This window comes from Myxocyprinus asiaticus, chromosome 40 (assembly GCF_019703515.2).
Source record: "Myxocyprinus asiaticus isolate MX2 ecotype Aquarium Trade chromosome 40, UBuf_Myxa_2, whole genome shotgun sequence".
NCBI lineage: Eukaryota > Metazoa > Chordata > Actinopteri > Cypriniformes > Catostomidae > Myxocyprinus > Myxocyprinus asiaticus.
Window position 1 is genome coordinate 15,211,886 of NC_059383.1, and position 23,145 is coordinate 15,235,030.

Genomic DNA, 23,145 nt, shown 5'->3' on the forward strand with positions numbered 1-23,145 from the left:
ATTTAAAGATTGCTTAAAATTAGATTTGTATTACTTTCAGAAGCAATTACTGTGTGATTAGATGGAATAGGCTACTTATGAGATGGAATAGGCTACTTTAGATTTATTTAACAAAAACGTAGCAATCCTGCTGCCTATGCACAACAAATGCTTGTGTTGTAGCTGTGCGACAAAGCAAGGTAGCTTGCAAATATCTGAAGCTGATCTAAATGTGAGATACTTGCTAGTGAGCCAGTAATCTCTTAAATTATTGGTGACCTTAGAATAAAATTAGACTCAAAATAAAAATTTTGTTTTTTTTTGTTTGTTTCTGTTGAAACAAATGTGTCACTGATCCCCCAAAGTGCATCACCATGTGGTAATTTTATAGTAACATCAAACAGATGATTATGATCAGCTTTGTCTCTAGCTTGAGGCCATGACGGTTATAGTGACGTTGACTGGCTCCTCGCCGGGGGGAAGGTTTGTAGGTGTTGCACTTGGCCTTGGCAATGCCATTGATGGTCCTGCAAGAGACAGTGTATTCTTTCTTTGTTCAAATGGGAGTGAACAAAACAATTGAATACACATGCATATTTCAGAAGTGATGAAGCACCAAGCTGCTTTTGTTTTGTTATGAGTGTAATGAAGAAGTGCCGAAGGGCTTTAGATACCTGGACTAGCTGATGGGCTTGGCTCTCCTGTGCCTCTCTCCCCCTCACCTCCTTCAACAACTTCATCCTCAGGGAAGTTGATGTTCTCTCTAGACTGGCTGTTCTGCCTGAAAATAAATAACATCCACCAAATTTAAATGATCAATAGGAATGTCCCTTTCTAAGTAATTGCACAATTTACAGTGTATTCACTGCAAAAAATGATTTTCAAGACAAGTATTTTTGTTATTTTCTGTAAAATTATCTAAACATTCTTAAAACATGATTTATTTACTTCAAGCAAAATGGGATAAGATATTAAGTCTTGTTTTAAGATAAATCTGACAAAATCTGCCAATGGGGTAAGCAAAATAAACTTGTTTTCTCTTTGAATTATGTTTCTTTTTCTTACTCCATTGGCAAACATTTTTTTTTTCTTGTTTTAAGCATAAATCTAACTAAATTTGATTAGATTTCTCTCAAAACAAGACTTAAAGTCTTATGTCAGTTTGCTCGTCAAGTAAATAAATCACATTTTAAGAATGTTTAGATATTTTTACTGGAAAACAAGACAAAAATACTTATATAAAATACTTAAAATAATTTCTTGCAGTGTTGAGAAAAATGAGACTTATGGGCATCATTTCATTTCACTATATCTTCTATTTGTAATTTATTTGATCAATTATATATAATAAATGTATCTACAATATTATAGAAAAGAGAAACCAAATATCTAGAATATCAATTGCCAAACATACCTTCCAAATATCAAGTCATGAAGCCCTGTAAAGTATGAAAATGACATTAGCAAATAGTCACAATGAGTGCCAACAATGAGAAAATGTTTTGATTAAATGAGAAATTCTTAAAAAACTCACGTGGGTTATTGTTGCGGTTCCGTAACACATACATGAAGAGCAGCACAGTGACTATTGTTGCTATGATCATGCCCCCGATGGCTGCCCCGATCACAGCAGGGTAGGCATTGAAGGGAGGGTCCGCTGGAAGACAGTATACCTTTTTCAGTTTTTACAAAATCAGTGTCCAAATTTTAGTGTTCCAGGCAAATGGACATTTTCAGAGGCTTATTAGTTCTTTTACTCCATACCATTCCATCAATTGATCAATATATGGTATTACTTTAATTTGATTGTCATCATTTACACAACATGAGGGTGAGAAATGATGACAGAATTTTTAGGGTAAATTATCCTTTTAACCTAAACATCCTTTTGGGTTTAGCTACTGTAGCTTGGGTTTAACTGTTTAGCTAATTGTTTTAGCATCATATCTATGATCACGAGTATTCTCTTAAGGGGTAAGTTGCATTATCAGACAGAATGAGATTAATAGACATAAAGTGATATAAGGAAAGGTCTAAAGACAAGTTAACAGGCAGATCATGGAAGAGGAAAGGAAGAGTGGGAGGAAATGTGTGGGTGTGGAAGTGGCCAAGTGTCACCTGAATGGACAACAAAACAAAAACAACAGTATTAGATTTACAATGAATGGCAATGTGGAAATGAAAATCTTAAACAGCTCACAGCATCAACTGATATTCCACATTTGTTTGGTATTTTGATATGATTTAAATTAGTAAACTATTATCATAACCACTTGTGTGAGTTCTCACCTGGGCTCTTAATCTCTGAGGGGTTTCCAATGGTGCGGTGGTTGACGGCAGTAATGCGGAACACATAGGTTCCAATGGGATCCAGACTGTCGACTTGGTAGGTTCGGACATCAGGATCCAGATCTACCAGTTTCTGCCAGGGAGGATCACTGTTTAATTTCTTCACAGGGTCAGGGAGCCTCTGACGCTCGATAAAGAACCCGGTGAGGTCACCGTCAGTCTGAAGCAGCCAGTCTAGGTCAACATCTGTTCGTTGATGACTGTTGTAAATGATCCTACTGATGGTTATATTTGGGGGCATTGGGTACCCTGAAACAGAGCCATTTAGAAAGTCAGTTATTTATTTCTCACTCTTTAGTATGACCAATGGCTGAGCTACTGGAGTTGAGGTGAAAACTATTTTCTAATCCAAATTATACTGTAATTCACCATTTCTATGAAGAAAGTAAGTCATACGGGTTTGAAACATAACAACGTAAGCAAACAATGACAGAGTTTTCATTTTTGGCTGAACTATCCCTTTAAAAGGCTTGCTTACTCTTCACCATCAGCATAATAGGGATCTCTGCCCCTCCAACAGCATTGGTAGCTGAACACCAGTACTGGCCGCTGTCTGTTTCACTGTCCGTTTCCCGAACGGTCAAGTTGGTCCAGGTAGCAGCTCGTTCCAGTATGTACTTCATAGGTATGCTGTCCACATGCTGTTTTAAGTTATTATACCAGGTGATCTCAGTAACAGGGTAGTTTTTACTCAAAATGCAGGTGAGCTGGACATCACTGCCCTCATAGACAGACATCATGCTGCGCTGGGTGACTAAGACTGGTGCCTCTGAAGACAAGAAGAGAGGACACAGTTTAAAATCATTTTTTCTTGTGTTTTGAAAGAGTGCTGTAGAATGATGAAAGACCCTTCCTTACCCAGCTTTAACACACACTGTTTGATCTCCTTTGCCAATGGATGTTTGCCATGGCATACAAAGGCTTTGCCACTGTAGGTGGCACTGGACCGCAGAACCAAAATGTTGGCATTCTGCTCAGATGTGCCTTGCATGTCCCCTGAGCTGGAGGCCCACCATAGCAGGGCTCGAGGAAACCCACCCTCCCAGGAGCAGGACAGCATCAGGTACTCATTGTTACGAGTAGCGTATGCAGAACACTTGGGCTCCCCAGAGGGCATCCCTGGAGTCAAGACCATATATATGAGGGTCAAGGACTTCACATAATTTTTTTGTCCTGATCAATTAAGTTATTCAAAAAACATAAACAAAATGCAATTCACACAAAACAATTCAACTAATTTGCCTGAATACACCTACAGTGCATCCGGAATGTATTCACAGCGCTTCACTTTTCCACATTTTGTTATGTTACAGCCTTATTCCAAAATGGATTAAATTCATTATTTTCCTCAAAATTCTACAAACAATACCCCATAATGACAATGTGAAAGAAGTTTCTTTGAAATCTTTGCAAATTTATTAAAAAGAAAAAATGAAAAAAATCACATGTACATAAGTATTCACAGCCTTTGCCATGACACTCAAAATTGAGCTCAGGTGCATCCTGTTTCCACTGATCATCATTGAGATGTTTCTACAACTTGATTGGAGTCCACCTGTAGTAAATTCAGTTGATTGGACATGATTTGGAAAGGCACACACCTGTCTATATAAGTTCCCACAGTTAACAGTGCATGTCAGAGTACAAACCAAGAAATGAAGTCGAAGGAATTGTCTGTAGACCTCCGAGACAGGATTGTATCGAGGCACAGATCTGGGGAAGGGTACAGAAAAATTTCCGCAGCATTGAAGGTCCTAATGAGCACAGTGGCCTCCATCATCCGTAAATGGAAGAAGTTTGGAACCACCAGGACTCTTCCTAGAGCTGGCCACTTGGCCAAACTGAGTGATCGGGGGAGAAGGGCCTTAGTCAGGGAGGTGACCAAGAACCCAATGGTCACTCTGACAGAGCTCCAGCATTTCTCTGTGGAGAGAGGAGAACCTTCCAGAAGAACAACCATCTCTGCAGCACTCCACCAATCAGGCCTGTATGGTAGAGTGGCCAGACGGAAGCCACTCCTCAGTAAAAGGCACATGACAGCCCACCTGGAGTTTGCCAAAAGGCACCTGAAGTACTCTCAGACCATGAGAAACAAAGATTGAACTCTTTGGCCTGAATGGCAAGTGTCATGTCTGGAGGAAACCAGGCACCGCTCATCACCTGGCCAATACCATCCCTACAGTGAAGCATGGTGGTGGCAGCATCATGCTGTGGGGATGTTTTTCAGTGGCAGGAACTGGGAGACTAGTCAGGATCAAGGGAAAGATGAATGCAGCAATGTACAGAGACATCCTTGATGAAAACCTGCTCCAGAGCACTCTGGACCTCAGACTGGGCCGAAGGTTCATCTTCCAACAGGACAATGGCCCTAAGCACACAGCCAAGATAACAAAGGAGTGGCTCCGGGACAACTCTGTGAATGTCCTTGAGTGGCCCAGCCAGAGCCCAGACTTGAACCCGATTGAACATCCTGGAGAGATCTGAAAATGGCTGTGCACCGACGCTCCCCATCCAACCTGATGGAGCTTGAGAGGTCCTATAAAGAAGAATGGGAGAAACTGCCCAAAAATAGGTGTGCCAAGCTTGTAGCATCATACTCAAAAAGACATGAGGCTGTAACTGGTGCCAAAGGTGCTTCCATAAAGTATTGAGCAAAGGCTGTGAACACTTATGTACATGTGATTTGGTTTTTCGTTTTTTATTTTTAATAAATTTGCAAAGATTTCAAACAAACTTCTTTCACATTGTCATTATGGGGTATTGTTTGTAGAATTTTGAGGAAAATAATGAATTTAATCCATTTTGGAATAAGGCTGTAACATAACAAAATGTGGAAAAAGTGAAGTGCTGTGAATACTTTCCGGATGCACTGTATATTATGATGAACATGCTTTCAACTCTTCAAAATCATTTTGAAATTTTTTCTGGGGCTTAAAGTAAAAAATGTCTTAAGGGGCTTCCACAGAACTCACGTCGCAATGTCAAGTGCTGCTTTGACCTCCACATAAAAAAGTGTTGCAGGTAGCATCCCGGAATGGTGATTTTTACAAGTTTGCTTGGCAAAAGAGAGTAGGTATGCACCGTAAACCTTGAAAACATGTATTTGGGCTTAGAATGGAAAAAAGTCATGGAAATATGATACATTCATTGCAATATACAGCAGATGAGTCATTGAACGTCTTGGGATGATTATGAAGAAATTTAAATTAATTAAAGGGATAGTTCACCCAAAAATGAAAATTCTCTCATAATTTACTCACTCTCATGCCATACCAGATGTGTTTGACTTTCTTTCAAAAAGCAGAACACAAATTAAGATTTTTAGAAGAATATATCAGCTCTGTTGGTCCATACAATGCAAGTGGATGGTGATCAGCACTTAGCTCCAAAAAGCACAGACAGTTGTAGTAAAAGTAATCAAATCAAATCAAGTCACTTTTATTGTCACACAACCATATACACAAGTGCAATAGTGTGTGAAATTCTTGGGTGCAGTTCCGAGCAACATAGTAGTCGTGACAGTGATGTGACATATTTACAATAAACATCAGATTTACACAACACAATTTAAAATCTAATATACACATAATTACACATAACACAATATACAAATAATAACATACAATGTACATTATACAATACACACAATATAGAATACACATTATACAATAAAAGTAGTATATATATAGTATATATAAAATGTACAGTAGGTTGTATTGTACTGCATTGACATTCAGGCTGTCGGTTGATAGTAAGTTGCCAGTGTGTTGTTAAGAGAGAATATAATTTATGACAGTCCGGTGTGAGATATAAGAGTAATAAAGTGCAGTGCTGATGTATTTTGATCGTGAGAGATCAAGAGTTCAAAAGTCTGATTGCTTGGGGGAAGAAGCTGTCATGTAGTCGGCTGGTGTGGGTCCTGATGCTGCGATACCGCCTGCCTGATGGTAGCAGTGAGAGCAGCCCATGGCTCGGGTGGCTGGAGTCTCTGATGATCCTCCAAGCTTTTTTCACACACCGCCTGGTATATATGTCCTGGAGGGAGGGAAGCTCACCTCCGATGATGTGTCTGGCAGTTCGCACCACCCTTTGCAGGGCTTTGCAGTTGTGGGCGGTGCTGTTGCTGTACCAGGCGGAGATGCAGCCAGTAAGGATGCTCTCTACAGTGCAGGTGTAGAACCGTGTGAGGATGTGGCGGTTCATTCCAAACTTCCTCAGCTGTCTCGGGAAGAAGAGGCGCTGATGAGCCTTCTTCACGAAGGCCTCAGTGTGGACGGACCATGTGAGTTCCTCAGTGATGTGGACACCCAGGAACTTGAAGCTGCTGACTCTCTCCACTGGTGCTCCATTGATGGTGATGGAGCTGTGTTCTCTTTCTCTTCTCCTGAATTCCACCACAAGCTCCTTTGTGTTACTGACGTTAAGGGAGAGGTTGTGCTGCTGACACCAGTGTGTCAGAGTGTGCAACTCCTCTCTGTAGGCTGTTTCATCATTGTCAGTGATCAGACCTACCACCATTGTATCATCAGCAAACTTAATGATGGCATTGGAGCTGTGTGTTGCCACACAGTCATGTGTGTACAGGGAATACAGGAGTGGGCTGAGAACACAGCCCTGCGGGGTTTCAGTGTTGAGGGTCAGTGATGAGGAGATGTTGCTGCCCATTCTAGCCACCTGGCGTCTGCTTGACAGGAAGTCCAGGATCCAGCTGCACAGTGAGCTGTTTAAGCCAAGAGCCCGGAGTTTCTCATCAAGCTTGGAGGGCACTATGGTTTTGAATGCTGAGCTGTAGTCTACAAACAACATTCTCACATAAGTGTTCTTTTTTCCAGGTGGGAGAGAGCAGTGTGTATTGTAGATGCAATGGCATCGTCAGTGGAGTGGTTGTTGCGGTAAGCAAACTACAATGGGTCCAGTGATGAAGGCAGCACAGAGCAGATGTAATCTCTGATTAGTCTCTCAAAGCATTTGCTGATGATGGGGGTCAGAGCAACAGGACGCCAGTCATTTAAACAAGTGATTTTGGATTGCTTTGGAACAGGCACAATGGTGGACGTTTTAAAGCATGTGGGGACTACAGACAAAGAGAGGGAAAGGTTGAAAATGTTTGTAAAAACACCAGCCAGCTGGTTCGCACATGCTCTGATGACGCGGCCCGGAATGCCGTCTGGACCCGCGGCTTTGTGGATATTCACCCGTCGGAAGGATCGGGTTACATCTGCTACAGAGACGGAGAGTGAACTAACCTCTGTAGCCTCAGCTGTGAGAGCTCTCTCCACGAGTGCGGTGTTATTTCCCTCAAAATGAGCATAAAAAGAATTTAGCTCATCCGGGAGAGAGGCAGTGGTTTTCACGATGGAGTTTTTATTCTCTTTAAAGTCCGTGATTATGTTAATTCCCTGCCACATGCTTCTAGAGTTGGTGGTGTTAAACTGTCCTTCAATGTTATTCCTGTACTGACGTTTTGCTGTTCTGATTACTGGCTTGTTTATGCTCCTCCACGTTCCCGGAATTAAAAGCGGAGGTCCGCACATCAAGTGCCGCGCGAACATCGCTATTAATCCAAGGTTTCTGGTTCGGATATATCCGTATTGTTTTGCTCGGAACAACTTCCTCTATGCAATTTCTGATGAAACACATTACGCTATCAGCATAAAGCTCGATGTCGTCATCAGAGGCGGACTGGAACATCTTCCAGTCCGCGTGATCAAAACAGTCTTGTAGCATAGATTCTGATTGGTCTGACCAGCACTGGATCGTTCTGAGGGTGGGTGCTTCCTGTTTCAGTTTCTGCCTGTAAGCGGGCAGAAGCAGAATGGAAGAGTGGTCTGATTTGCCAAATGGTGGGCAGGGGAGGGATTTGTAGCCATCCCGGAAGGGAGAGTAGCAATGGTCCAAAACCCGGTCCACTCATGTGTTAAAACTAATGTGTTGGTGGTATTTTGGTGCGACTGATTTGAGATTGGCTTTGTTAAAGTCCCCGGTCACAATGAACGTGGCCTCATGGTGCGTGGTTTCCTGCTTGCTTATAATCCCATACAGTTCCTTAAGCGCCCGGTCTGTGTCGGCTTGTGGCGGGATGTACACAGCAGTGATAATGACTGCTGTGAATTCCCTCGGTAGCCAGAATGGTCGACACAGAAGCATGAGAAATTCCAGATCAGGAGAGCAGAAAGACTTGATAGAATGTATATTCCTCTGATCACACCATGATTTGTTGATCATAAAGCCTACACCACCACCTCTGCTTTTACCTGAGAGGTCTTTCACTCTGTCCGCTCAGTGCACGGAGAACCCCGCTGGTTCAATGGCTGAGTCTGGAATCTCCGCACACATCCTAGTTTCTGTAAGGCAGATAATGCAGCAGTCCCTCGTCTCTCATTGGAAAAAGATCCGCGCTCTCAGCTCACAGAGCTAGTTGTCCAAAGACTGAACATTTGCCAGTAGAATACTGGGTAGCGGGGGTCGATTTGCACGACGTCTTACTCTGATGAGAACGCCGGCTCTGTTTCCCCTTTTCCTTTTGCGTTTCCATGGCCGGGCTGCCCAGACAAAGGGCTCCACTGGCGTGTTTGTAAACAGCAGGTCAGCATTGAGGAATTTGAAGTCCGGTTTACAGTGTGTAATTGCAGAACCAATGTCCAAAAGTGTTTGTCTGTCGTAGACAATAAGGCAGACAACATCCAAGACAAAAAACATAAGAATTGTAAACAAAACAAACAAAACACTACAATGTTGTGTCGGAGCTCGCAACGCAGCGGCCATACTCGGCACCATCTTGAGTCCAGGATGGACTCTATACTACTCCAGTGATTAAATTATACTAATCTATACTACTCCAGTGGTTAAATTAATGCCTTCTAAAGTGATATGATTGCTTTGGGTGAGAAACAGATAAATATTTAGGTCCTTTTCACTATAATTGTTTACTTCCGGTCGCTATCCAATGCGCATTCATGAGGGGAATCAGTTCACGCTGCCTCTCACGTGACGTAAGTGCACTGGCAGGGTTGGGAGGGTTACTTTTAAAATGTCATCAGTTACAAATATTGATTATATTAAAAATGTAATCAGTAACTTAATCCAGTTACCTCAATAAGAAAATAATGTAATCAGGTTACTTTTAGTTACTTTTTAATTGCCTCAAGATCGCATATATGAATAAAGAAGTCAAGAAAAAAGCAATATGTTCTCGAAGACTTTTAATCATGCTTTCTGAATGCAAACAAACCGTGTTTGAGTAATGTAGCTATTATTATATATAAGATAAAAATATGAAAAACAGGGACAGTGCCTCCTTATTAGGAAAACAGAATATGTTAATACGTAGAACAATGTTAAATTTGCCAGTATTTCTCCCTCACACATACCTTTGAATTATTCTTAATACATTTATAATAAGATCAATATCAGATAAATTATCCATTGCACCTTCCCCTAAGAACTTAACATTTTCAATTAATTTGCTATTCATTTGTGCAATCTAGATTTTTTTCAACAAAGAAAAAAGAAATGCTTTCCCAATTAAGTTGTCATTACAACATGAACGCATTTCAGAGAACATTTTTAGAGTTTCAACTTAAGTTAAGATGGAAATGAGAAGTCACACTAAAGTTTCGACAGTAGTCGTCCCATGTAGCTGATACCAGAATACTGGCCATTCGCCGGGGGGACGGGTTGTTTCTCCGCTTCTATTCCTGCTCCCACGAAAACGATCGACAGATGGACAGACGACGAAATTAGGGAACACTTATGACTAATTTTTGCTATCCTGGCTAATGTGAATTTCGTGTGGGTCTTGCCTATAAATGCTTCTTTAAATTATATGTCGGGTCCTTGGAAAATCACTGCATCTTCACAACTGGATGGTAGCCTCTAAATTGCACTGAAATGTAATGTTGTTTCCCTTTTCTCCATTGAAGAGACAAGTGTCGGATTTTCCACAAAAATAATCATATTTCTCCAGTGGCCATTGCAATGAAACAGCCCTTAATGGTTTGACCTCATTTGCCTCAAGAGCACAGTGTTGATGTGAGTCAGATGTTATTTGCGCATGCGACAGTAAGCAGCGCCAGATTGTGAGTCACGAGAAAGAACCAGAAGAGATCTCCAGCGCTATAAAGCATCATTTTATGTCAGGAGGATCTTTTTGTTATGTTTCGTTACAAATTTAAAATGGAATCCTGCTAGTAATCCTAATTTTTACCAAATGTAACTATAATCTGAATACGTTGGCTTTTTATGTGACTGTAACGGATTACAGTCACACGTTTTTGTATCCTGATTACGAAACACCGTTACAAGTATTCCGTTACTCCCCAAGCCTGCGCACTGGCATGTTCAAATGAAAGCAAAACCAATGAAGCTTGTGAACAGCATTCTCTTGTAAACAAATCGAGCTGCATTTCCGATTGTATCACATCAGTCATGCAGTGATTCCCCTTATGGACGTGCATTAAACAATTACAGTGAAAATTACAGTGACTGATAAATACTGATCTGTTTCTCACCTAAAGCGATCATATCGCTTCAGGAGTCATTAATTTAACCACTGGAGTCAAATGGATCACCTTCATTATGACTGTCTGTGCTTTTTGGAGCTGCTGATCACCATCCACTTGCATTGTATGGACCTACAGAGCTGAGATATTCTTCTAAAAATTGTTTGTGTTCTGCAGAAGAAAGTCATACACATCTGGGATGCCATGAGGGTGAGTAAAGAATTTTCATTTTTGGGTGAACTATCCCTTTAAAGAAATCTTAGGGTGCTCAGAAACAATAAGGCAAATATTAATGAATAAAAGGAAATTATGAGACATTCAATATCTCTAAATAAAGTTTGACCGTTTTCAAATATTTCTTGTTGTTTTGTAAGCTACTCTAAAACACATCATTGGTGAGGCAAAAACATGTGTGGAAAACCACAAACTTTGGACATGTTGGACCTATCATTTCAAAGACAGAATTTGCATTCATCATGCACATTTTCAGTTAATCATTGGTCAGCTGCAACAAGGTCAAAGTTGCAACTGTTTTAACTTTGAGCACAGCGTTTCAATGCTTTACTAAAAAAATAAAATAAAAGCTGAAATTCTTGAAAAAAGAAAGTAGTTTGTAATAATCTGTTTTAAGATTTTTAAAAACATTGAAAGTTAAAAAAAAAAAACATTGTCCTTCAAATCATAGTCAGTCTGGCATAACCAACATGGCATACATTTAGCCATTTTGTTGTAATGTGACTAGAAACCCATAAAAAAGACCTGTTTTAAAAAAAATATTAGATTTTGACATTTTAATAAAGGCACTTTTTTTCAATTCAAATTGAGTAATCCTAAGAAAACTTGCTATTTGTAAAAACATTTACTTATATATATGTAATATTTGATGTGTTTGTTCATGTTTTTTCATGTCTTTTATTTTGAAAATCTAGTTCCTGTTTCATGTCATGTGTTCCCTAGTCATGTTATTCCTGTTTCCCTCCATGTTCATGTGTCTTGTTTTCATTGGGTTATTGTCTTGTTATCAGTTCTGACTGTTCATTGGTTCCCTCGTCACTGTTTTACCCCTTGTCCATGTATTTTAGCCCTCATGTTTTCCATTGTTTTTGGTGTAATGTTGTCATGCTAAGTCAGGTCAGGTCGTCATGCTAAATGTTTTGTATTTTGTTCACATTGATAGTTAGGGTTTTTGGATTTCACTTTTATTATAAACTGCACTTGGGTTTGCACTTCACCATCGTCGTCTTCGTCTCCATTGTCATTGCCAGCGCATCGTTACAATATATATATATATATATATATATATATATATGTATTACCGGTCATTTTTGTATGCTCATGTATTCAAGAAGCAAGAAAAGTATTTTAACACCTTTTACTTGATTGTTACTCCACTTGACATTTCAAAAGTCCTTAATTTTTAATTTTATTTATTTATTTATTTTGGTAGAAAATGCTATAAATGTTCTTCAAAAATATATGAAACCAACAAGATCACGAAGATTCCATTTCTATGAATTTGACATGTTTTAAACTTGATTTTTAATAGATTTCAAAATGTTCTATACTCTGACAACCTTATTTGACAATGACCCATAAACTAATTACTGGCCTTTCATGTGCTAAATATGACAAGTATATATATATTTTTAAAGAGGATTAAGTGCTTATGTGTCTTACACTTACATGCTCTGGTGCTACAGCTGCTGATTTCATTCTGTGCTACATGTGAGCCTTGGCAGATGAACAGTGAGTTGTTTTTGGTCTCTGGACCTGTCTGAATCTTGGTGATGTTTGTGACTCCTTCACTCTCATCTCCAAACACATACGGACTCCATCTCAAAGAGGCTGGAGGAACACCGCCCTCCCAGATACAGCGGAGGGCCAGGTCAAAGTAGTTGTTCACTGGGAGAATGGAGCAAGTTGGAGCACCTTCTGGAGGATCTGTGGGAACAAAACCATTGTGTAACACTGGGCAGTGAAATAGATCCTGGGTAATTTGGGGCCAATTTAGGTAACTGATAGAGGCAGAGAAGCGCTTCGGAATTTGAGCCCAACGAAGAGGTCGGATTAGGTGTCTAGATAGAGGTAAGCGCTAATGGACTTCTAGAGAGTTCATCTACAGACAAGAGTGATGAAATACTGGATTGGTATTATTAAAGCATTTGCTGAAAAAGCATCCCCCATTTGGATTTGCTATAATCGTTCCTGTACTGACTGAAGCAAACTCTAAAGCCTTGTCCACATGTATATATACTGAAAACGCAATGTTCGCCCTCAGTTTTTTCACCTACAATGTTTTAGAAAATCTCTCCATCCACATGTCAACACAACAGCGCTGTAAAATGCTCACATAACCATGCCAGGCCAGGCGATATTGTACCGTAAAGCTTTTATGTCAAAAACCACATTATGGGAATGTATATTGAAGTTTTTTTTTTCTCCTGATGTTAAACAACAGAGTGGCGAAGTAAAACAGAGGTGTTGACTTGTTTATCTGGACAGATGAACATTATCTGAAAGATAAACATGTCATCAAACCTATGACAGCTGACCACAAAAAACAAACAAGCATTCTGCCATCAATGTCAAATTCCTGCCTTGACAGCGCACGATCAATATTTAGAAACAACTGATTCCATGAAACAATTGTGTTCATGATGTCACTATATTCCAAATTCTCAGTTTCACCTGTCCACATGCATCACAGAAAACTGTGTTTTGAAAAGTCTTCACTTTCTATACGTGTTCAGAAATATCGTATTTGTGTGAATGTGGCCTAAGATCACATCCACACTAGTACTTTTAGTTTGAAAACGCATTGATTTTGCTACTTAAATGCCTCTCATCCACACTAGAATGCCGTTTTCCTCTACTAAAAATAGAACATTTCGAAAACGAAACATTTTCGAATGTATAGTTTTCACCATTACTACGTACTTTGGAAAACGATGACGCCAGGAAACCTGAATTAGAAAACTGATTAGTGTGGAAATGAAATTATAGTTCTGTACTGTGAGGTTGTTACCATTGTGGTCAGTCTAACATTTGGCAGACAAGAGAAGGGGGAGAGCTGCAAAATACATCCATAAATAGATGCAGATTCAGGACATGAATGGGAGATTGAGATGTTATGACAAAACAAGGCTTCTAGACCTTTCTTGATTTGTCATAACAAAGAAACAATCACACCAGCTGTATACCTTCAGCTCTCAGAACTGTCCTTCACCACCTCCAGATGCACGTCCACAATTGGCCACTCTGGAAGCCTGACACCTTTGTTTACATACTTGTGTGTGCTTGTTAGTGTACAGGAAAGAGTGTAAGATGGAGGATAAAGCAAGAATGACAAGGAATTTCAGAAGGAAACATGAAGAAGCTGTAAAGAACTCTACCAGGACAGGAGGAAGAAACAGCAAATTTGGCCAGCAGAGTCCAGGCAGTGGTTTTATGAGAGTCACTCACAGTAGACGGTGAGGGTGATCGTTTTCTTGGAGCGGGTGTTGAGGTAAGTGTTCTGAGCCAGGCAGGCGTAGAGGCCTGTGTGCATGCGTAGGATCTTGGTAATAGTGAACTGTGGACCCGAGTACACCTGGGAGTTGTTGTAGAACCAGACGTATTGGCTGGGGGGATTTGAAGAGGCTTGACACTGGAGGGAAACAGTCTCTCTTTCCAGGGCTGAATAACCACGCTCTGTTACAGAGTAAGGGGTGACATCGATCTGAGGCAGGTCTGGACCAACTGGAAAAAGACCAACACATGTTTGCTAGCATATCTTCATAATATAGATCAAAAGGTAAGATTTGACAAGGTAAGAGCAAAAAATACTATACAACTCTAGCATGCACCAAAGTACTCTGTATTCTTTATTTCATATCAGTAGGAGTCACTTACAAATAATGTCAAGCCAGATCCGATCACTGCGCTGTTCATTGACCTGATTGCTGGCAATACACCTGTACCAGCCGGTGTGATTGCGGGTGATCTCAGTAACATTGAACAGGTTGTTGTCGTTGCTCTTAGCCATAGTGGTGAAATGCCCTTCCCGGCTCTCCTGCTCCCATATGTAATCAATAGGCCCTGTGCCGTTCTCCATGCCACAGCGCATGGTCACGGATGTGCCCTCAACTGGCGAGGGGTCACTCATCAGAATGTAAGGTTTGGTCACTGGCACTGTAGAGGTCATTACAACATTGAAACTCATTACTTATAGTGCATGGAAGAGTGGAATCAAAATATACTGACGTTATTAGCTTGCAGGAGTTCTGTCCACAATCTAATAGCAAGGGTAGAAGAGTTCATGTTTCAGTTAGGGGCCCTTCACTTCGAATGTGTCATGACATCTTTGACTGTTGCACAGCGTCGAGTGCCACCATTTCAAGTTTAAGGGGTTGTTCACACCAAATTTGTTTTTGTGCCATCTGCTCTTTTTTAAAAATGTTTTGTGAATATGCGCTAGACGAACGTCTTTTCATGTCACACTGTTTTCTTCAGCGTCTGCCACAGTAGCACTGTATTTTTTAGATGCTGTGTCAGGTTAAAGATCTTTAGCTGTTAAAAAGTCAGGACACTTGCTTTCTGTTCTATTTGTTGTGATACATCTAGCTTTATTTTAGCGCAAGGACCAGTAAAGTTTAAATAACTTAAAAGTGTAATGCATTACAGATTACTAATTACTTCTCTAAAATTGTAATCTGATTACTTTATGGATTATTTACTGGGGAAAGTAATCATTTTACTAATGACTTTACTTTTAATTTACGAACACTTCTAACCCCTACTAACACTTGTCATGTGTTCCTTGTTATTATGTGTAACCCAAATGATGTAATGATAGTGAAACTGAAAGCCAATAACTGTAATCTGATTAAAAGAATTTAGAATGTAATCTAACAGATACTAATTACTTTGTTATTGCATTACACTCAACACTGGCAAGAATGGATTCGGTGTGAACGGCCCCTAAAAGAACTTTAAAGAACTTTAAAAACGTAAAGAACTTTTTTTTTTTTTAGCAAAATGAGTGAGTGGGCCACATTTCTGAGAAAATTATTGAAGTGGGGTCCTTACAAATACTGACGTCATGTGACTGTATAAAAACGCTAGCATCCACTTAAAATCTTTATCTAAAAGTAGTCTAACTTGGCAGCAGATCAATATTGAATATTGTTTTACTATAAATTCTTCTCCCTGCTCAGTCAATCTCCACTTCAGTTTCACTTTCCCATTCTTCTTCTGTTTTTGGTGATTCACAGTCTTAATGCATATCGCCCCCTACTGGGCAGAGAGGAGAATTTATGATAAAAATGACTTAAATATTGATTTGTTTCTCACCCACACATATCATATCATGTCTGAACACATGGATTTTACCTCTGGAGTCATATGGATTACTTTTATGCTCCTTTTATATTTGTATTTTGGAGCTACAAAATTTTGGCACCCATTCACTTGCATTGTATGGATCTACAGAGCTGAAATATTCTTTTAAAAATCTTAATTTGTGTTCTGCAGAAGAATGAAAGTCATACACATCTGGGATGCCAGGAGGGTGAGTTAATCATGAGAGAATTTTCATTTTTTGGTGAACTATCCCTTTAAATAACCTCTGATGACCACTGACCTAGAACACGCAGATACACATAGTAATAATAGAGCTTGGCTCCCTCTGCAGTATCATATAGTGCCTGGCAGGTATAAACTCCTTCAGCAGCCATAGGAAGCTTCTCTATTGACAATGAGGCGCTGTTGCTGATGACCGTCAGATCACCCAAGTCTTTTGCTAATTTTTGCAGCTTGGGCCCCTTCCCAAAGTTGTACACCACAGCACGGATGGTGTCTGTGCCGGGTTCGGTGAAGCCCCAGATATAGACATCGGGCAAGGTGGGGCCACATTCCAGGATCACTCCACGTCCCACCACGCCATTGGTCCGGGTCTCACTATATACCACTTCCCCCGGGTCCAAGATATCTATGCCTGGGGACACATTGTGAGAGCACATGCATAATGTGAAAGGTGGTAGTTCTCCGAGGTATTTTTAGCATCGATTAAGTTACAAAGATAGCGTGATCAGGGTGTCATCAGTAGATTTTTTCCATTGGCAAACAAATGATTTTAGACCTTTTCTCAGAACTAACTGGTGTTATTTCTCATGAGCATGAAGTCAGTTTCCCTCAGGTTCACACAGGTGTCCTTGCAGAGTAACCACAGATGTAATTCATCACATTAACTATGAACATGTTACACTAAAAATTGACAACCAGAAAGCATTTTCAAATTTTGTTTGACTTCAGTTTGAACAACATATTGTTTTATAATTTTTTATCTAGCAAATTTTTTTTTATGTTTTGCTTAAAAGTGTTTGTGCTATCTTTATTTAAAAAAAATACAACTTCGTTTAATATTTTGTTATATAATGCAGTGATATTCATGCATTCTAAAGAGTAACTGAAGTCCAAATACTTTTAGGAACACTGTATGGTAAAAAATATATATATATATAAATAAATAAAAAAAATAGTTAATAGCACTGAAACACCACATTAGACAATGCCATTTCAATTAGCAGTTGTCTGGAGTGAAAACTGTTGTTTGTACTCTTACCTTGGAGGAGGGGTAGAAATAAAACTGTCAGGCAGATATCAGGTACCCCTAAAACTCCATGGAACATGGTGCCATGACTCTCAGGTGTCCAAAGCCTTGGTCAAGAAATACAAAAGCACAACAGCCGTCTCTAAAATCAAAGAATAATGGTGAAATATCCAATAAAAATAATGATCTTCTCTGAGCTTCTGAATGCAGACTGACTCCACATGCGGTAAGTGGCTCAGTGAGAAAAATAAGCAACTGAGACTCTCTAAATTGATTTGGCTTTAATAATTCACAGACCATTCCCTCCACCTACAGGAATACAGCGGTGTAGAGTAGAAAGACAAGGTTTAGGATGTCACGATGATAGCTGTGTCTCATCTATTATTGAGGGTGGTGGTATGGATGGCCGTTCTAGCATTCCATCACCCACATCAAGAAGGGAACATTCTGATACATGCAGAGTCCCAACACAATGATTTATTCTCTTAGGGAAATAAACAAATGTTAATTATAACAAGCAGTGCCTTGTATCTTATAGCATAATAGCTTGTCAATGTTCAGATCCAATTAGATATCAAATTAGAAACACAAATTTGGGGTTATAAATTAAGATTTCAGGGGGTTTTGTGAGACATCCCTATTTTTTTCATATTTACATAACAATAAGCCCTACATATGATTGGAATGTTAGATTTTGCCAACATAAACCATAAACCAAGAAAATATAATCCATGTTGAACTGCAGAAATGTTTTATGCAGTCTACAAATTGAGGTAAGCCATGACCAATGAGCAATGTGGGAATTTAAGGTCTAGTGGACTTATAGGAGAATACAAGCTTGAGACAGCTTAAGAAACAGCTTAAGCCAGCAAAAGAGGGTTTGCTGGTTTAAGATAGCATCTCAGCCTGGTCAGTTTGCTGGTTTTAAAGGTGTTTTGGCACCTTTTAGCTGGTCAGGCTGGGAGATCAGCTTAAACCAGCGAAGACCAGCAAAACATTTGCCATTTTTTTCAAACATATTTCTATATTTGGATTCCAGGGCTTGTTGCCGCGGTCACAGCCTGATGAGGTGCACTTTAACCATATATCCCTGCTCATCCCCTCTCTGGGTTTGAGGTCAGAATGATGCTAGTATGTGTGTGTGAGTCATGTTTCCATAAAAGGCACTAACAACTCAGCCAAGCAGAGGAAAACGAGCAGCTCCCTACATTCATTCATTAGTTTCTCATGTTACACTTCCTTATAAAGTGGACAAACACACCAGTACAACAGTAACGCACGCAAGAGTGCACACCAAAATGCATAGACACCAAGAATAATGATATGACATGAGATATAATAAAACAAATGTGTATGCATAGAGTGGCCCCAAAAGTATCTGGACAATTTAACCACACTTAAAAATGTATGACGTTCATTGTATTAGATATAAGATATCGTTCTGGTTACTTGCGTAACCTCTGTTCCCTGATGGAGGGAACGAGACGTTGTGTCGATGTAGTGACACTAGGGGTCACTCTTGGGAGCCTGAAACACCTCTGGTCTTTGATAAAAGGCCAATGAAAATTGGCAAGTGGTATTTGCATGCCACTCCCCCGGACATATGGGTATAAAAGGAGCTGGTATGCAACCACTCATTCAGGTTTTATGCTGAGGAGCCGAGACAAGATCCGGCCATTTCAGCGGGTAGTTCAGTGTTGTGGCAGGAGGGACACAACGTCTCGTTCCCTCCATCAGGGAATGGAGGTTACGCAAGTAACCAGGACGTTCCCTATCTGTCACTCACTCGACATTGTGTTGATGTAGTGACACTAGGGGTCCCTATACAGAACACCGCAACTGGCTGAACTGTGTTACGTGAACTTGCCACTTGTGTGACGGGCAGACAACTGTGTGCTTCATAGCCAGTGCACCAGGCCGACACGTAACCTCCCTCAACATAGTTATGAGTGTCGAACGGCCCTTTAGGGACAAGTCGACTACCCAAAAGTTAGAGACAGGCTAACCCAGTCCTGGCCGCTTTTCCCTTTCTCCCTAAAAAACAAGGGGGATTATCCGACTGGGCCACCAGGTCTATTCGGGGGGTGTCCCTCCAAAGGGGAGGACACCGCAGAGACCACACCTCGCCCAAAGACAGGGGGGGATATTTAAGTGGAAAATACGTCTATGCACCTGTACCAGCCAATGTGATTGTGGGTGATCTCAGTAACATTGAACTTGCCGACCATGTGGAGAAGTCTCATGGTAGATCCTACCCAACGGGGGAGGAGTTACTACAAACATGGAGACTGTGGCAGAGGGGGCTCTGCCCAAGGAAGATGCAGTTTGCCAACAGGGAAACGAATTAGCGGAAGATATACATCACATGGGGTTACCTTACAGGGAACCGCCACATGCGGAGCACCTACCCCAGAACAGATCTCTTAGTTAGCACGTGTACTGGGCCAGCAGCGAGTCTCTCCAAAAACTCGACTGCCACAGGGCTCGGAGGAAGTCAACCAGGGAACAAAGTCTGTGAACACTACTGGGAATTAATGGTGCATGTCTTCAGCTCAGAGGAGGTGAAAGGCGCTATGTGAAAGCGATACACCCGGCCGGCTATCCCGGGCTTATCCGCTTGCATTGCGTGCCACTACCTGGGACAAATCTTGTAGAACCTTGCAATGGTGTTGGGTGTTGCCCAGCCCGCTGCTCTGCAAATGTCCGTTAGAGAGGCACCCCTGGCCAGGGCCCAGGAGGCTGCTACACCCCTGGTAGAATGGGCTCGTAGCCCTACCGGGGGCAGCACGTCCTGGGCGAGATATGCCATAGCTATGGTGTCAATGAGCCAGTGGGCGATCCTCTGCTTGGAGACAGTGCTTTCTTTCCGCTGTGCACCAAAGCAGACAAAGAGCTGCTCAGAGATCCTATAGCTCTGTGTGTGATCCAAATAGATGTGTACGCACCGGACACAGCAACGAGAGGGCTGGTCTGCCTCCTCCTGGGGCAGCACTCGCAGGTTCACCACCTGGTCCCTAAAAAGGGGTCGTGGGAACCTTGGGCAGATAGCCCGGTCGGGGTCTCAAGATCACATGAGAGTAGCCTGGACTGAACTCCAGGCACGTTCCGCTGACAGAGAACGCTTGCAGGTCTCCTACCCTCTTGATGAAAGTGAGCGCAGTCAGGAGGGCAGTCTTCAAGGAGAGTGCCTTAAGCTCAGCTGACTGCAAATGCTCGAAGGGGGCTCTCTGTAGACCCTGACGAACTACAGAGAGGTCCCATGAGGGAACGAGGCACGGTCTGGAGGGGTTCAGCCTCCTGGCACCTCCCAGGAACCTGATGATCAGGTCGTGCTTTCCTAAGGACTGACCGTCCACTGTGTCGTGGTGTGCTGCTATAGCAGCAACGTACACCTTCAAGGTGGAAGGGGACAACCACCCTTCTAACCTCTCCTGCTGGAAGGAAATCACCGATCCGACTGCGCATCTCTGGGGGTCTCCCATCGGAAAGAACACCACTTAGCGAACAGACGCCACTTAAAGGCATACAGGCGCCTCGTAGAGGGGGCCCTAGCCTGAGTGATCGTGTCTACCATCCAGGGGCCAGACATGGATATTCCATAGGTCTGGTCGCGGGTGCCAGATGGTGCCCCGTCCCTGAGAAGAAGGTCCTTCCTCAGGGGAATTCGCCGGGGGGGCTGTCGTGAGGAGCGTGAGGTCTGAGAACCACGTCTGGGTGGGCCAGTAGGGTGCTACCAGGATGACCTGCTCCTCGTCCTCCCTGACCTTGCACAGAGTCTGTGCAAGTAGGCTCACTGGGGGAAACGCATATTTGCATGGGCCAGGAGGCCAGCTGTGTGCCAGCACGTCGATGCCGAGAGGTGCCTCGGTCAATGCGTACCAGAGCGGGCAGTGGGAGGATTCTTGGGAGGCGAACAGGTCTACCTGTGCCTGTCCGAATCAACTCCAAATCAGCTGGACCACCTGAGGGTGGAGTCTCCACTCTCTCCTGAGGGTAACCTGCCGTGATAGCACGTCCGCTGCAGTGTTGAGGTCTCCTGGGATGTGAGTGGCTCGCAGCAACTTGAAGTACTGCTGACTCCAGAGGAGGAGACAGTGGGCGAGTTGTGACATTCAACGAGAGCGCAGACCGCCTTGGCGGTTGACATATGCTACCGTTGCCGTGTTGTCTGTCTGAACTAACACATACTTGCCCTGGATCAACGGCTGGAACCACCACAGGGCGAGCAGAATTGCCAACAACTCGAGGCAGTTGATGTGCCAATGCAGCCGCGGGCCCGTCCATAAGCTGGTGGCTGCATGCCCATTGCAAACAGTGCCCCAGCCCGTTTTGGAGGCATCTGTCATGACCACGACGTGCCTGGAGACCTGTTCTAGGGGAACACCTGCCCGTAGAAATGAGAGGTCACTCCAAGGGCTGAAGAGACAGTGACAGACTGGCGTGATGGCCACGCGATGTGTCCCGTGGCACCATGCCCATCTCGGGACTCGAGTCTGAAGCCAGTGCTGAAGTGGTCTCATATGCATCAACCCGAGCGGGGTGGCCACCGCTGAGGATGCCATATACCCCAGGAGCCTCTGAAACAGTTTCAGTGGAACCGCTGTTTTCTGTTTGAACGCCTTCAAACAGGCCAGCACCGACTGTGCACGCTCGTTCGTGAGGCGTGCTGTCAATGAGACTGAGTCCAACTCCAAACTGAGAAAAGAGATGCTCTGAACCGGGAGGAGCTTGCTCTTTTCTCAGTTGACCCGAAGCCCTAATCGGCTGAGGTGCGAGAGCATCAAGTCCCTGTGTGCACACAATATATCCCGAGAGTGAGCTAGGATTTGCATATCGTCGAGATAGTTGAGAATGCGAATGTCCACCTCCCTTAATGGGGCAAGAGCTGCCTCTGCATCCTTCAAGAAGATGCGAGGGGACAAGGACAGGCCGAAAGGGAGGACCTTGTACTGATATGCCTGACCATCAAATGCAAACCGCAGGAAGGGTCTGTGTCGAGGTAGAATCGAGACGTGAAAGTACGCTTCCTTCAGGTCTACCGCCGCAAACCAATCTTGATGCCGGATGGGAGTCTGTGTAAAGCACGGTTCAGTACTCGCAGGTCCAAGATTGGCCACAATCCACCACCTTTTTTCGGTACGATGAAGTAGGGGCTGTAAAACCCCTTCTTCATCTTGGCCGGAGGGACAGGTTCTATCACACCCTTCCGTAGGAGGGTGGCGATCTCCGCATGCAAGGTAGCAGCGTTTTCATCCTTCACCAAGGTGAAGTGGATACCGCTGAACCTGGGCGGACGCCTGGCGAACTGAATCACGTAGCCAAGTCGGACAGTCCGGACCAGCCATCGCGATGGATTGGAAAGCGCAAGCCACACATCCAAGCTCCGCTCAAAGGGGACCAAAGGGACAACGTCGTCGGACGTATCGGCAGGTGGGGCCTCACGGCGGGGCGGTGCTCGAGATGCCACACCATGTCGTGGCCGTGCTGAGTCTAGGGACATTGAAGCACTTACCTAGCTCCTTGTGACCACCCCCGGAACAGCCTGGGATGGGGGAGGAAGAGGCCTGTCCTAGCAACCTGTGGAGACTGTCACATCGGGGCGGATGTGTGCCACAGCTGGGCACGCGGGGCGGGGAGACTGCCGCTGGAGTGCCAATCCTGCAAGGGAAAAAAGGCAGACGGTGGTTGTGATGACGACCGTGCACACTGGATATGTGACCCAGGGAA

General features: G+C 42.8%; 1 protein-coding gene across 1 annotated transcript; it reads right to left on the reverse strand.

Annotated features, from left to right (window-relative positions):
• Positions 1-212: 212 nt before the first annotated feature.
• Positions 213-16,828, reverse strand: LOC127430522 (V-set and immunoglobulin domain-containing protein 10-like 2). The gene is made up of 11 exons (XM_051680347.1): positions 16,450-16,828; positions 14,721-14,999; positions 14,292-14,567; positions 12,513-12,770; positions 3,187-3,447; positions 2,807-3,097; positions 2,269-2,577; positions 1,514-1,636; positions 1,394-1,418; positions 654-760; positions 213-506 (listed from the first exon to the last, which is right to left on the reverse strand). The coding sequence occupies exons 1-11, from the start codon at positions 16,826-16,828 to the stop codon at positions 406-408; spliced, it is 2,409 nt and encodes an 802-aa protein (XP_051536307.1). The 3' UTR covers positions 213-405.
• Between the last annotated feature and the right edge of the window lie 6,317 nt (positions 16,829-23,145).